The following is an 11,002-nucleotide window of genomic DNA, read 5'->3' as shown; positions in this document are numbered from 1 at the left end:
CCCCCCCCCCCGCCTCCGCACCTCGGACCAGCTCCTTAGCTTCCTCAGACACGCCCTGCCAGGCCTCCCCGTCGAGAGAGAAGCGCCCCTCGCGGATCTTGCACATGATCTCTGCTGCCTGGCTCTGCCCGCCCTGGCCTGAGGCCCCCTGGAAGGGGACCTGCCCCGACAGCATCATGTACTGGGGAGATGGGGGGCGGGGAGTGAGACCAGTCCAGGCTGCAGGGCCTAGAGAGGCCAGGAGGCTGACTTAGCCACCCACAGAACTATTCGCCCTCTCTACGAGGGTAACTCCCGAGGCCCATGCATGATGTTGAACCCTGACCTCCAACCCCTAATACTCGGGGGCCCTGACCCCAGCACCTGAGCAACCCCGGGGGCCTCTGTCCTGGGATGACCTCTAAACCCAGCCTCACAGCAAACCCGCCCCCCCCCCACCAAAACGTCCCCTGTCCTCTGCCTCGGGGGCGTCCCTGCTGGCCCGCATCAGGAAGCCCTCTGACCCCGGGCTCGAGGCACCCCGAACCGTCCCGGGACCCGTCTCATACCAGAATGACGCCGAGGCTCCAGAGGTCGCAGGACTCGTCGTAGCCCTGCTGCGCCAACAGCTCAGGAGCTGCGTACTGCAGCGTGAAGCAGGGCGTCTGCATGGGCCCCGCGGGGCTCTGCGGGCGCAGCCGCGCGAACCCAAAGTCGATGATCTTCACGGGGGCTCCGGGCGTGTCATCGGCATACAGAATGTTCTGTGAGGGCGGTGGGGCGGCCGTCAGAGACCAGCCCTCCGCGCCTCAGCCCTCCCCGGCTGTCCGAGCTCTGCCCGAGTTCCGCGCCCACCTCGGGCTTGAGGTCGCGATGCACCACGCCCGCCTCCTCGTGCATGAAGCTCACGGCCGACACGAGGCTGCGCAGGATCTGGCTCGCTTCGGACTCGCTGAAGTGCCGCTTCTTGCGGATGTGCTCCAGCAGCTCCCCGCCCCGCAGCAGCTCCAGAACCAGGTACGTGTGCAGCTGCGGGCGGAGCGGCGGGCGGAGGTCACCACCTGGGCCGAGGTCCCACCTACCTACCTACCTCCCCCACCCCCATCCCCCCGAGCCCCACCCACTGGCCAGGCCCCGCCCTTAGCCTCAGGCCCCGCCCCTATCCGAGCCCGGAACTCAAGACCACCCCAAAACCACCCTTAGGCCCCACGTCCTTCTGGGCCTCCGCCCCCCTGCCACCTTAAATCCTAGCCCCTTCCACGTCGTCCTCATATTCGGTTCCCTTGGCCATCCTCAGCTCCGCCTTCCCATCCTCCGGCCCTACTCGGCTCAAATCCCACCTCCCTGGCCTGCCAAGTCCCTCAGCGCCCCCACCCACCCAGGCCTCAAGCCCCTCCCACGGCGGCCTCAGGCCCCTCCTCCTGCCCGCCTCCCCGCCCACCACACCCCCTATCGCCCCTCCTCCCTTCCAAGGGCAGCCTCCGGAGTCCCTGCGTTGCGCCCCCGCCCAAGAAAGGGTCACCTGGTCGTGATGCACATCGTGCAACTTCACCACGTTTGGGTGCGACTGGCAAAGCCGCAGGGCGGCCACTTCTCGCTGTGTGTTCGCCTCCAGCCTGGGGGTGAGGCAGGCGGGGTCAGTTGGGCCGAACTCCGGCCCCGCCCTCGCCCTCTTGCATCCCGGCTTTGCCAGGCCCCGCCCACCCCACCTGCGGCTGAGGATCTTGACGGCGAACTCCTGGCCGCTCTGGCGCTGGCGGCAGCGGCGACACACGGAGAAGCTGCCCTGGCCCAGCGCGGGCTCCCGCAGGTCCAGCTCGTACTGCTGGAAGAAGGGCGAGTCCTGGCGGCGAAGGGGGCACGTCAAAGATCCTACCTGGGAGCCCTGCGGCCACGCCACGCGCCACCTGCAAACCTCACCAAGGTCACACCATCGGTGCCTGGTGAAGCCAGGTCTGGAATCCCCGAGCCCAGACACCTCAAAATCAACGTCCCACCCTGGCCCAACCCACCTGCATCATGGCGCTCCTGGCCACGGCTGCCCGGCCGGGCCGGTCTCCAGCGCCGGACGCTTCCAGGACATCGGTCATCATCACCGCGTTGTTATGGTCGAACAGGATGGAGGGCGCCACAAAGGAGTATCCCTGCGGGGGTGGAGGGGGCTTACGGGCATAGGGCCTGGAGGTGCATATGGAGTCCCTGGAAGGCCCAGACCCGGGGAGAGGCAGGGCCCAGAGGGAAGACCCTGGACTAGAGTGAGTGCTGGAGGCTGCTGCTTTAGTATCCTGGTGCAGACAGGTGTGTGGACATTTCAAGCCACCTTGCACTATGATCACTTGGGTTCATGCGCACCCGCCCCGGAGTCTGTGACTCCACAGTTCTCATCACAGTAACCCCCCCCCCCACTCCAAGGGCATCATTTAGCACAATGCAGTGACCCAGAAAACAATGGACCCAAAGCATGAAAGGGCCGTGGCCTGGCATCACACACACTTAGCTTATGAGAATTCAAATCCACCCACTGAATACAAAAAGGCTTTATGCCTTCATCTCAAACCAAACATTGGCCTCCTCTGCAAGGGGGGGGGGCTACTGAAGAAATACAAAGAGGCAATTCAAGGGATTCTTAAGGGTAAGTTTAACGACGAATTGTATTCTCCTAAAAACAGCCCCACTGTGCACAAGAACGCAGACTCCATCCACACGTGTCTGCTAGGTTCATTGATCCGTCCCTGGGGCCCAGCTCAGTGCCTGGCACATTGTAAGCACCCAATGCAGATTTTTGAATCCTTAAATGAACGAATGAATGAATGAATGAATGGGGGGCACCTGGGTGGCTCAGTCGGTTGGGAGTCTAATTCTTGGTTTCAGCTCGGGTCGTGATCTCGGGGTGGTGGGATCGAGCCCCACATCAGGCTCCACGCTCACTGGGGAGTCTGCTGGAGATTCTCTCTCCCTCTCCCTCTTCCTCCCCACCCCTAGGCTTATGCACTCTCTCTCTCTAAAATATGTCTTTTAAAAAAATGATAAAATAGTTCCATAAAAACTAAAATTAAAAAAATAAATGAATGAAAGTAACCGCTGATTCACAAGAAAGAACTTTCTCGGAACTGTGAGACGATGGGGGCGCCTGGGTGGTACAGTCAGGAAAGCATCGGACTCTTGGTCTCAGCTCAGGTCCTGACCTTGGGGCTGTAGGATCAACCCCTGCATCAGCTTCCACGCTCAGCTCGGCATGGAGTCTGCTTGAGAGTCTCTCTCCCTCTGCCTCTGCCCCTCCCCCACCCACTCTCTCACTCCCTAAAATAAATAAATAAATCTTTAAAAAACAAAAACAAGAAACTGCGAGACCATCGGTGGAGGGTCGTGCCAACACAGTCATCACTTGGGAGAGCCTCACAGGGCGGCTGACCCGTCTACACTTGCTACTGGCCTGTTCTTATTTTGTATTTATGGACCATGACCTACAGGCCAGGCCCCCACACTGGGCAAAGGGACAGAGACATTAAACACAGTCCTTGCCTCCTGGGAGCTTCCAGACCAGGGGAGGCAGTCCCAGTAAGGCAGTTAGGATACAACCCGACAGGGTGCTTAGAAGGAGCTGCCATCTCCAGAGGACCAGTGCGCAAGGAGAGGCCAACCCAGGACCAGAGTGGTGGGGAGGAATTCACACAGGAGCAGCATTGCACAAGGAGGCTTGAAAGGTGAATGGGAGCTTGCCGGGTGGGCAACTGTGGGGAAGGTACCCCAGGTGGAGGGAATTGCCAGTGCAAAGGCACAGACGTGTGTTCTGGAATGTCTGAGCAGTCCGTGGGTGCTGGAGCACCAAGTGGGACAACAGTGAGCACTGAGGCTAGGGCACTGAGCAAGGACTGCATCACGTAGGGCCTTGAATGCCAAGCAAAGGAGTTTGACCTTGCCCAACAGGCCTAAGCTTCTAACACTGAGTGGAGGGGTCTGTGCTTCCACAAACGTGATATGGTTTGCCAAGGGACACACAAGGCCACAGTGTAAACATGGCATCTCTTTCTAGTTGTCCACTTAAGCAACTGAATAGTTAAAGCAATATCTTTACATAACAATAAAGATATGGAGTAGAAGGGCCGTTATCATGAGATTTAAAGATGAGCCATGTAATTCAAAGACCTGTCCTGCCATGGCAGTCTGTATGACTGACAACTCCAGGTACCCTGCCAGTGGACAGGGTCTGGGGGGGATGCTGAGTCCTGATCGGAACACAGGGCCTGAATCAGCCCCAGGTCGAGGCTGGCAGCAGCTCTCACTCACCTGGAAGATGCGAGGGTCCCCAGGCGGGGGGCTGCCAGGGGGTGAGTAGACAGGCTCCAGCCGAGTAAATTCCTCTGCAAAGTTGCCCACATCCAGCTCCGAGCGGATCTGGGGTCGGAATGGGGCTGGAATTTTCCTGGCAGCCAGAGCAGCCCAATCCAGACCCTGGAGAAATGGAATGAGAGATTGGGGGTGAAGGGTAGGAAGTGAAAACCCCTCTCCCCTCAGGCCACCCTCACTGGGCAGCTCCTCTCTCTGGCATTTCAGTGGAAAGTTGTTCTTCCTGCTTCCCTAGCTGGTGTTTCTTTCCCTCTGATAAGAGAATCCCCATTTCCCTCAGAGAATCATCCCTCCACCACATTCAGTCAATGCTGGGACTTTCGATAGCACTGGCATGCAAAACAAATCTTTCTCCAACTAGCCTTAAATCTGGGAGGACATGGGCCTGGAACTGCTGGGGACCCCGTCGGGGTCTAATGATGAAGTCCCCATGGAGAAAACCCAAGAGACAAAGAAAGAAATTCTTATTAAAATAAATCCAGCACCTGGATGCAGCCTTGCCTGAGGTCAAACCACTTTTCCTTGGACTTTTCATAAACGGGAGCTAAAATATGCCTTTTTATGTTTAAGCTAGGATGGCAGAGCCTGTTTTTTGCCTGCTCAACTTCCATACTCCCTGTCTTCCTTAGTACCATAGCCTTGATGTTAGTATAGGAAGCAGTATACACAACTAAAAGCCTGTATTTAACACTTGGGGGGGACCTACAACCTGTAAGTAAAAATTGTGAGAATCCAGAGAAAGAACCTCAAGAGGAGGGTAAACAGTTGGCACGTGCCCATTTTGCCCTTCCCCTCCTTTTTCCTCCTGATTTCTGCCTAGATGACAGCCTAAATGGCAAGCGCTCCAGCAGCCATTTTGCACCACGAGGCAACCCTGGGGCTGGAGGCCACACGCTAAGAATGGAGGAGCATTAAAAAAAAAGAAGAAAGAAGAAAGGAGCTTATATTCATTAAAACACCACAGCAGCCCTGACCCGCCAAACTTTTATATGAGAACACAAATAAATAAACCTCTATGTTGTTTAGACAACTGCTCACTCCGATCTCTCTTCTTAGCAGCCAAACTCTATTCCAGGGGTAGCACCATTTTGAGTTGGACTTTTTGTCACTTGCAGCCAAGAGGCCTGATTTGGTCTCGGAGGCCCCGGGTCTGGCACCAGGACCTCGGCATTGCCATCACCAAAGAGGCTGTCTTGAGAGAAGGGGGACTGCGGGAACACGCCTTCTGAGCATTGGGCCTCAGAGACCTCTCCAGTGATTGCTGATCAACCCACTCCCAGCACCCAGGGTGGGGAGGTGTCCACTTAAGGAAACTGACACTGCTCGGCCCCTTCCCCCACAAAGGGACAACTTCATCACAAAGACTTAGATTCCTATCACAGAAAACATCTCCAAGGGACCTTGGTGGGAAGACTGAAGGAGACAGCACTCGTAGCAAGGGTAACTGAGTGCCTGGCCAACAGTAAGTGCCCGTAAATGGGCACTTTTGTTAACGATGTCAAACAAGTGGCAGATCTGATGGCCACAAGTAAACAGACACAGCAGTGAAGCATACGGGCTTCACATCACCCGGACACGGGTTTGGATCTGAGCTCCATCATTTCCTGGCTGGGTGACCTTGGGCAAATGACTTAACCTCTCTGAACTTCAGTTTCCCCATCTTTGCAGATGGGGACCATCAGAATACTTCTGCAGGCGACGGGAAATCATGCAAGCGAAAGCCAACACACAGCAGGTGTTCACTGTCCCAGGGTCCCGCTAGGCAACGACGCTGGCCACACACAGGCCCGAGCCAGCGAGGTCTCGCAAAGAAACAGAATCCACCCTGCACCGCACTCTAACCTGTACGTGCTCTTAACAAGTGAGCGAAACCCAAGCGACTGACCAGCTGTCCATCTGAATGACAGGCACACAGACAGCACCGGAACAAAGAACAAAATGCCTGGGTGGGTTCGGAGAGCCGTAAGTGTGACTTGTGGTACCGATGTGAGCCAACAGGACCCCTGCAACCTGTCCCCAGCTCTACACCATCTCCCTGCACGATCTGGAGCAGGTCGCCTCCCTTCTCCGAACCTGTCCAGTGAAAGGACCGATGAAGCCATTCTCAAGTCCCTGCCAGCCCTACCAGTCAACGAACCTACAATTCTTTCCCCTAGAAACACATCTTCCAAGTTGCACCAGAGAGAGAGAAGTTAAACCCACTCTCTTTATCTGGCGGTTTTTCTAAATCAGGTGAAATCAGCTAGTCTTAGACCATCCCTCCAGGGTCCCCCAACCCAGAGCAGCGGCCCGATCTGGGTAGTGTGCAGAGAGGTGCGGGGGACAGTCAGGAGCCTCACCTGGAAGAAGGGGTGGTTCTTGACTTCCTGCGCCCCCTGGGGCCCCGCGCCCAGCCGCTTTTTGGGGTCCTTGCAAAGTAGCCGCCGCAGCAGGTCCTGTGCCACGGGCCCGATCCGGGGGGGGAAGGGAGGGGAGCACTTCAGGATCCGTCTGGGAGGATTGGGGGGGGGCGTCAGGGGCAGCAAGCCCCCTCCCCAACCCTGCCCAGGCCCCTCCCCGTCCCCCCCCACCTTGTCCAGCCCCACTCACCGGGACACCTCTGCCTGCGTGTTCCTCTCGCCCTCCAGGGTGAAGGGTGAGGCCCCGGTCAGCAGCTCAAAGATCAGGATACCCAGGCTCCACCAGTCCACGGCCTGCCGGGGCAGAGCCGGGGTGAGGGCCTGCGGCCACCCCTGCCTCGCCCCGCCGCCACTCCCCACCCACTCTCCTGCGAACCCACCTTGCCATGCCCCGACTTGCTGCGGATAATTTCGGGAGCCATGTACTCGATAGTGCCACAGAAGGAGAAGGTTCGTTCTTTCTGGGAGGGCAAGAGGACCCATTTGGACACCCAGCAGTCCCCCAGGCTCGGAGTAGGACTCGCTGGACTTGTGAGGGTAGGAACACAGGGGATGTCCTGAAGGCAGGACCCGGACGCATTTACCTCTGCGCCACGAGAAACGCAGAGCCGGGCACGGAGCAGGAGGAGACAGGAAGGCGAAGGCTTGAACGGGGATGCAGGGGGCAGAGAGACTGCCCTTCGCTCACCTCCTCCGTCAGGAACTCCTTGCTAAGCCCGAAGTCTGTGAGGACGATGTGGCCCTCGGAGTCCAGCAGCACGTTCTCCAGCTTCAGATCGCGGTAGATGATACCCAGCTGTCAGGAGCAAGAGAAGCGCTAAGGCTTCCCCCCCACACCCCCACTCCTACAGCTCGTGCCCGGGCACCAAGACCCAGCTCGGGACAAGGGGAGCCCCCTAGAGAAGGGGTCTCCGGTGACGGAGTGGGCCCAGACACCGGGCCGTTGGATGGGAAAAGCCATTTCCGCTGTAAAAGCAAGGAAGGAGGACACCATGGGACCAGGCCCCAAGGCCCCAGAGGGAGGAGAGCCTGCATGAAGAGCCCCATTGCAAGAAGGCCTTGGGAGCCAAGGCATGAGGTCTCTATTTGAGGAAGTTCGGTGAGCGTGGCCCTGGGAGGCAGCCCCGAGTTCCCTATCAGAGGAAAGCCCCTTTGAGGAGGTACCAGGGAAAGAGACCCCTCCCCAGGCAACGCTAAGGCCTTCCTTCCAGAAGGCCTGGGCAAGCGGCTCTGTTTCCCACCAAGACCACCCAAGAGAGAGCACTTCAAGGCTGCCATGTTTGGAGGCCCCTTACAAGACCCAGGCCAGCGCCCGAGGCTACAGCCCGGAGGCCAGGCCCTCACCCACCTTGTGCAGGTGCTCCAGGGCCAGCACGATCTCGCCCCCGTACACGCGCACCTCAGCCTCTTTGAAGTGCTGGCGCTGATAGAGGTGGGTGAACATCTCGCCTCCACTCACATAGTCTGGGGGTGGAATGGAGGTTGGGAAGCAACCCTGACTGAGCGGCCCCACCTGCCTCCGTGGCCCCCAGGTGGGCAGGGGCCCGCCCTTACCCAGGATGAGGTGCAGCTTGGCATCCGTCTGGAAGGCGTAGTGCAGTGTAACCAGGAAGGGGGCCTGGCGCACGAGTTCCAGCACGGAGCGCTCGGTGCGCGTGTGCTCCTGCGTCTTGGCACGCTGCACCAGCGCCGCCTTGCGCAGGACCTTCATGGCATACAGCTTCCCGGCATCGTGCCCGACTGCCTTCCGCACCAGGAACACCTTCCCGTAGGCTGTGCGAGCGGTGAGTGAGTGGAGGGTAGACCGTGAGTGGAAGGGGGGTGAGGATGGGTGGGGGCAGGGGTGATGCCAACCCAGAGGGTGTGCAAATTGGGGGAAGGAACCGGAGTGAGAGGCAAGGGTGCAAAAGGCTGACAAAGCCTTCTCAGGAAAAGGTGTAGACAGCCCCGGAGGGGCGGGGAGGAGATGTGCAAACCGGGCTGGAAGGCCTGCAGCTCCAGGAGGCTTGCAGCACAAGGTGGGGGCAGAACGCGGGCAGAGCCAGGGCAGATCAGACAGATGGGGGGGGGATGCAACGTGGACCGGGGAGGGATGTGCAAACCCAGGCTGGGGACTGTGCAAAGCTGGGAGTGAGCAAAGCTGGAGACCAGGCTCCCATATCGCACGGGGGAGGAGGTGTGCAAATCCCTCGGGAGGGCTGCAAGCCCTGGAGGGTGTTGGCAAATCCCGGAGGACCTTGCAGGGAGGAGCAACGTGAATGTGGAGCAGCGCTAGGAGTAGGCATGTCCCTGGGAGTGGGCATGCAAACCCTGGCAGGGCAGGGCGGGGCAGGCAAGGCGGGTCGTGCCGGGAAAGGGTGGGGGGCATCGCCGGAGGCCTGGCCCAGGCCCAGGCGGCTATGCCGCCGGGAGGCCCAAGGCACCAGGCCCGGGACACCTGCCCCGGGGGGTGGAGGTCCTCACCTCCCGTGCCCAGCACCTTGAGCAGCTCGAAGTTCTCGACGCTCACCTTCTCCTCGTGCCCGGTCAGGTTGGCTGTGGGCACAGGAGGCGGATGAGCCCGGCCAGTGCATGCCCCCCTCCCGGTGCAGCCCCCGGCGGCCCGCACCCCGCCCCGCGCCCCCTGGCCACCCCCCGCCCCACCTTCGGTGATCCGCAGCTCCACGGCGCAGCCCTCGTCCTCGTCCTCGTCCCCCATGGCGTGCGGGTCGCCGGGGGCCCGCGCGGCTCTGCTCCGGGCGGCGCCGGTTACATGGCGGCTCCGGCCGGGGCGGGCGCTTCCTGGTGCCGCCTCCGGGGGCCGAGGCGGGCGCCGGCGCCGCCTCCCGCTCCCCGCCCCGCGCGGCCTGAGTCAGGCGGCTGGAACGTGACAGCGCCGGGCTGCGGGTGGGCGGGCGCGGGCGGCGCGGCTCCCTCAGCGCGCGGGGCGGGCGGCAGGGCTGTGCGCTCCGGGACCCCGAGCGACCCTCCCGGTGACCTGGGAACACCCTTTGGGAGTCGCGTCTGGGGTCCGGGGAGAACCTGAAGCCTCTGCTGGGGGGACCGTCCCGAGCCAGGTGTGTCTGCCTGGGTGCCTGCGGAAGCCAGCGGGGATGAGACACGGGAGCCCGTGTCCCCATGGGGGTAGAGGGGGGGGGGCACCCAGGCGCTTTCGAGCCGCCCCCTCCAGGGTGCCAGGCCTAAGGGCAGCCAAGCCTCTCTGTCCAATTCTTAGCCACCAGCGAAAGTGAGGGATTTCATAAAAATCTCAATTCACTCCCTCGATTTTGATCACTCCGTGACCAGGGCGAAGAGGGGAGGGGACATGTAGGTCCCCTTGCACCCTGAAGCCTCAGGGCTGTCCCTGTCCAGGTGCTGCCCCCGCGGCCTCGGTGTGGACTTGCCTTTGCAGGGGAGGGCCTGGGGGCTCAGGCACCCCAGGACCCTGTCTCTGGGCGGCTACTGCCCAGGGAGCGCCTGCAGGGGGCGCTGAGAAGGAAGTGGAGGCAGGCCAGGCCCTGTGACCGGGAGGGGTGGCTGATTTCCTGACCACATCTCTTTGGAGTGGACCTGTGACAGCACCTCAGCCCCCAGCCACCCTTCGCAGCCCAACCAGTGCCACGTGCCGCTCACATGGGTCTGTCCCCTGTCATCCCCAAACCCAGCACGATGCCAGCACAGAGCCCAAAGTAACCTCAAAAAAGTAACCTCAGAGCCACACAGGGGCCTCCTCTCACAGTCCAGCCCAGGACCCCCCACTAGCCTGTCTTCCAGAGCCTCCATGACAACTAACAGGAGCCACCAACAGAGTAGGGTGGCCATTGAAGCCCCCAGGCTGAGGCCTATGGGAAGACAGCTTTCAGCTCCTCAGCCCGGCTGGAGGCCGGGGGTCCACTTCCACCTCACCAGACTCTGACGCTTGGGCTGAGAGGAGGTCAGAGCCTGTCAGTTATCCCCAAGGGGGGCTGTGGAAACCCCAAGAGTCAGGCTGCTGCCTGTCACCATGGGGAGGCTGGCCTAGCCACCCCTCCCAGCTCTGGCCACCCCCAGATTCAGGCTGCCTCGCCTCAGCCCTGACAGCCCCACCCTACCCTGGATGGCCCCAGGTGCCTTGACTCACATCCTGCCACCTAGCCTAATTGCCCCTTTCCTGGGCGTCATTCTGGAAGGGCTGATCAGAGACCAGGGTCCTTCCCACCTCTTGCGTCCCTCCAGGAAACCCCGTGACACTAGGTGACATCCCACTGGGTTGAGAACCCAAAGGGGAGGAGCTCAACCCTAGAGGGGTGGGGAAAGAG

At 60.5% G+C, this 11,002-nt stretch overlaps 1 protein-coding gene across 2 annotated transcripts in view; it reads right to left on the bottom strand.

Moving 5' to 3' along the window:
* The window catches only part of RPS6KA4 (ribosomal protein S6 kinase A4), an 11,009-nt gene extending 1,518 nt beyond the window's left edge, over positions 1-9,491 (bottom strand). The window contains exons 1-15 of one of the 2 annotated variants that reach the window (XM_040639307.1): positions 9,369-9,491; positions 9,189-9,260; positions 8,280-8,498; positions 8,074-8,189; positions 7,414-7,521; positions 7,106-7,186; positions 6,916-7,019; positions 6,666-6,816; positions 4,267-4,431; positions 1,992-2,123; positions 1,689-1,822; positions 1,502-1,595; positions 835-1,008; positions 549-743; positions 22-181 (exon numbers count right to left, since the gene is read on the bottom strand). In XM_040639307.1, the coding sequence (XP_040495241.1) occupies positions 22-181; positions 549-743; positions 835-1,008; positions 1,502-1,595; positions 1,689-1,822; positions 1,992-2,123; positions 4,267-4,431; positions 6,666-6,816; positions 6,916-7,019; positions 7,106-7,186; positions 7,414-7,521; positions 8,074-8,189; positions 8,280-8,498; positions 9,189-9,260; positions 9,369-9,423 (1,960 nt within the window). In that variant the 5' untranslated portion in view covers positions 9,424-9,491. The remainder of the gene's footprint in view (positions 1-21; positions 182-548; positions 744-834; positions 1,009-1,501; positions 1,596-1,688; positions 1,823-1,991; positions 2,124-4,266; positions 4,432-6,665; positions 6,817-6,915; positions 7,020-7,105; positions 7,187-7,413; positions 7,522-8,073; positions 8,190-8,279; positions 8,499-9,188; positions 9,261-9,368) is intronic. The other variant, XM_040639308.1, reaches the window with a different exon arrangement.
* Between the last annotated feature and the right edge of the window lie 1,511 nt (positions 9,492-11,002).

This window comes from Ursus maritimus, unplaced genomic scaffold (genome assembly GCF_017311325.1).
Source record: "Ursus maritimus isolate PB19 unplaced genomic scaffold, ASM1731132v1 scaffold_23, whole genome shotgun sequence".
In the NCBI taxonomy this organism is placed as follows: Eukaryota; Metazoa; Chordata; class Mammalia; order Carnivora; family Ursidae; genus Ursus; species Ursus maritimus.
This window is presented reverse-complemented; position numbering and strand designations above follow the sequence as displayed.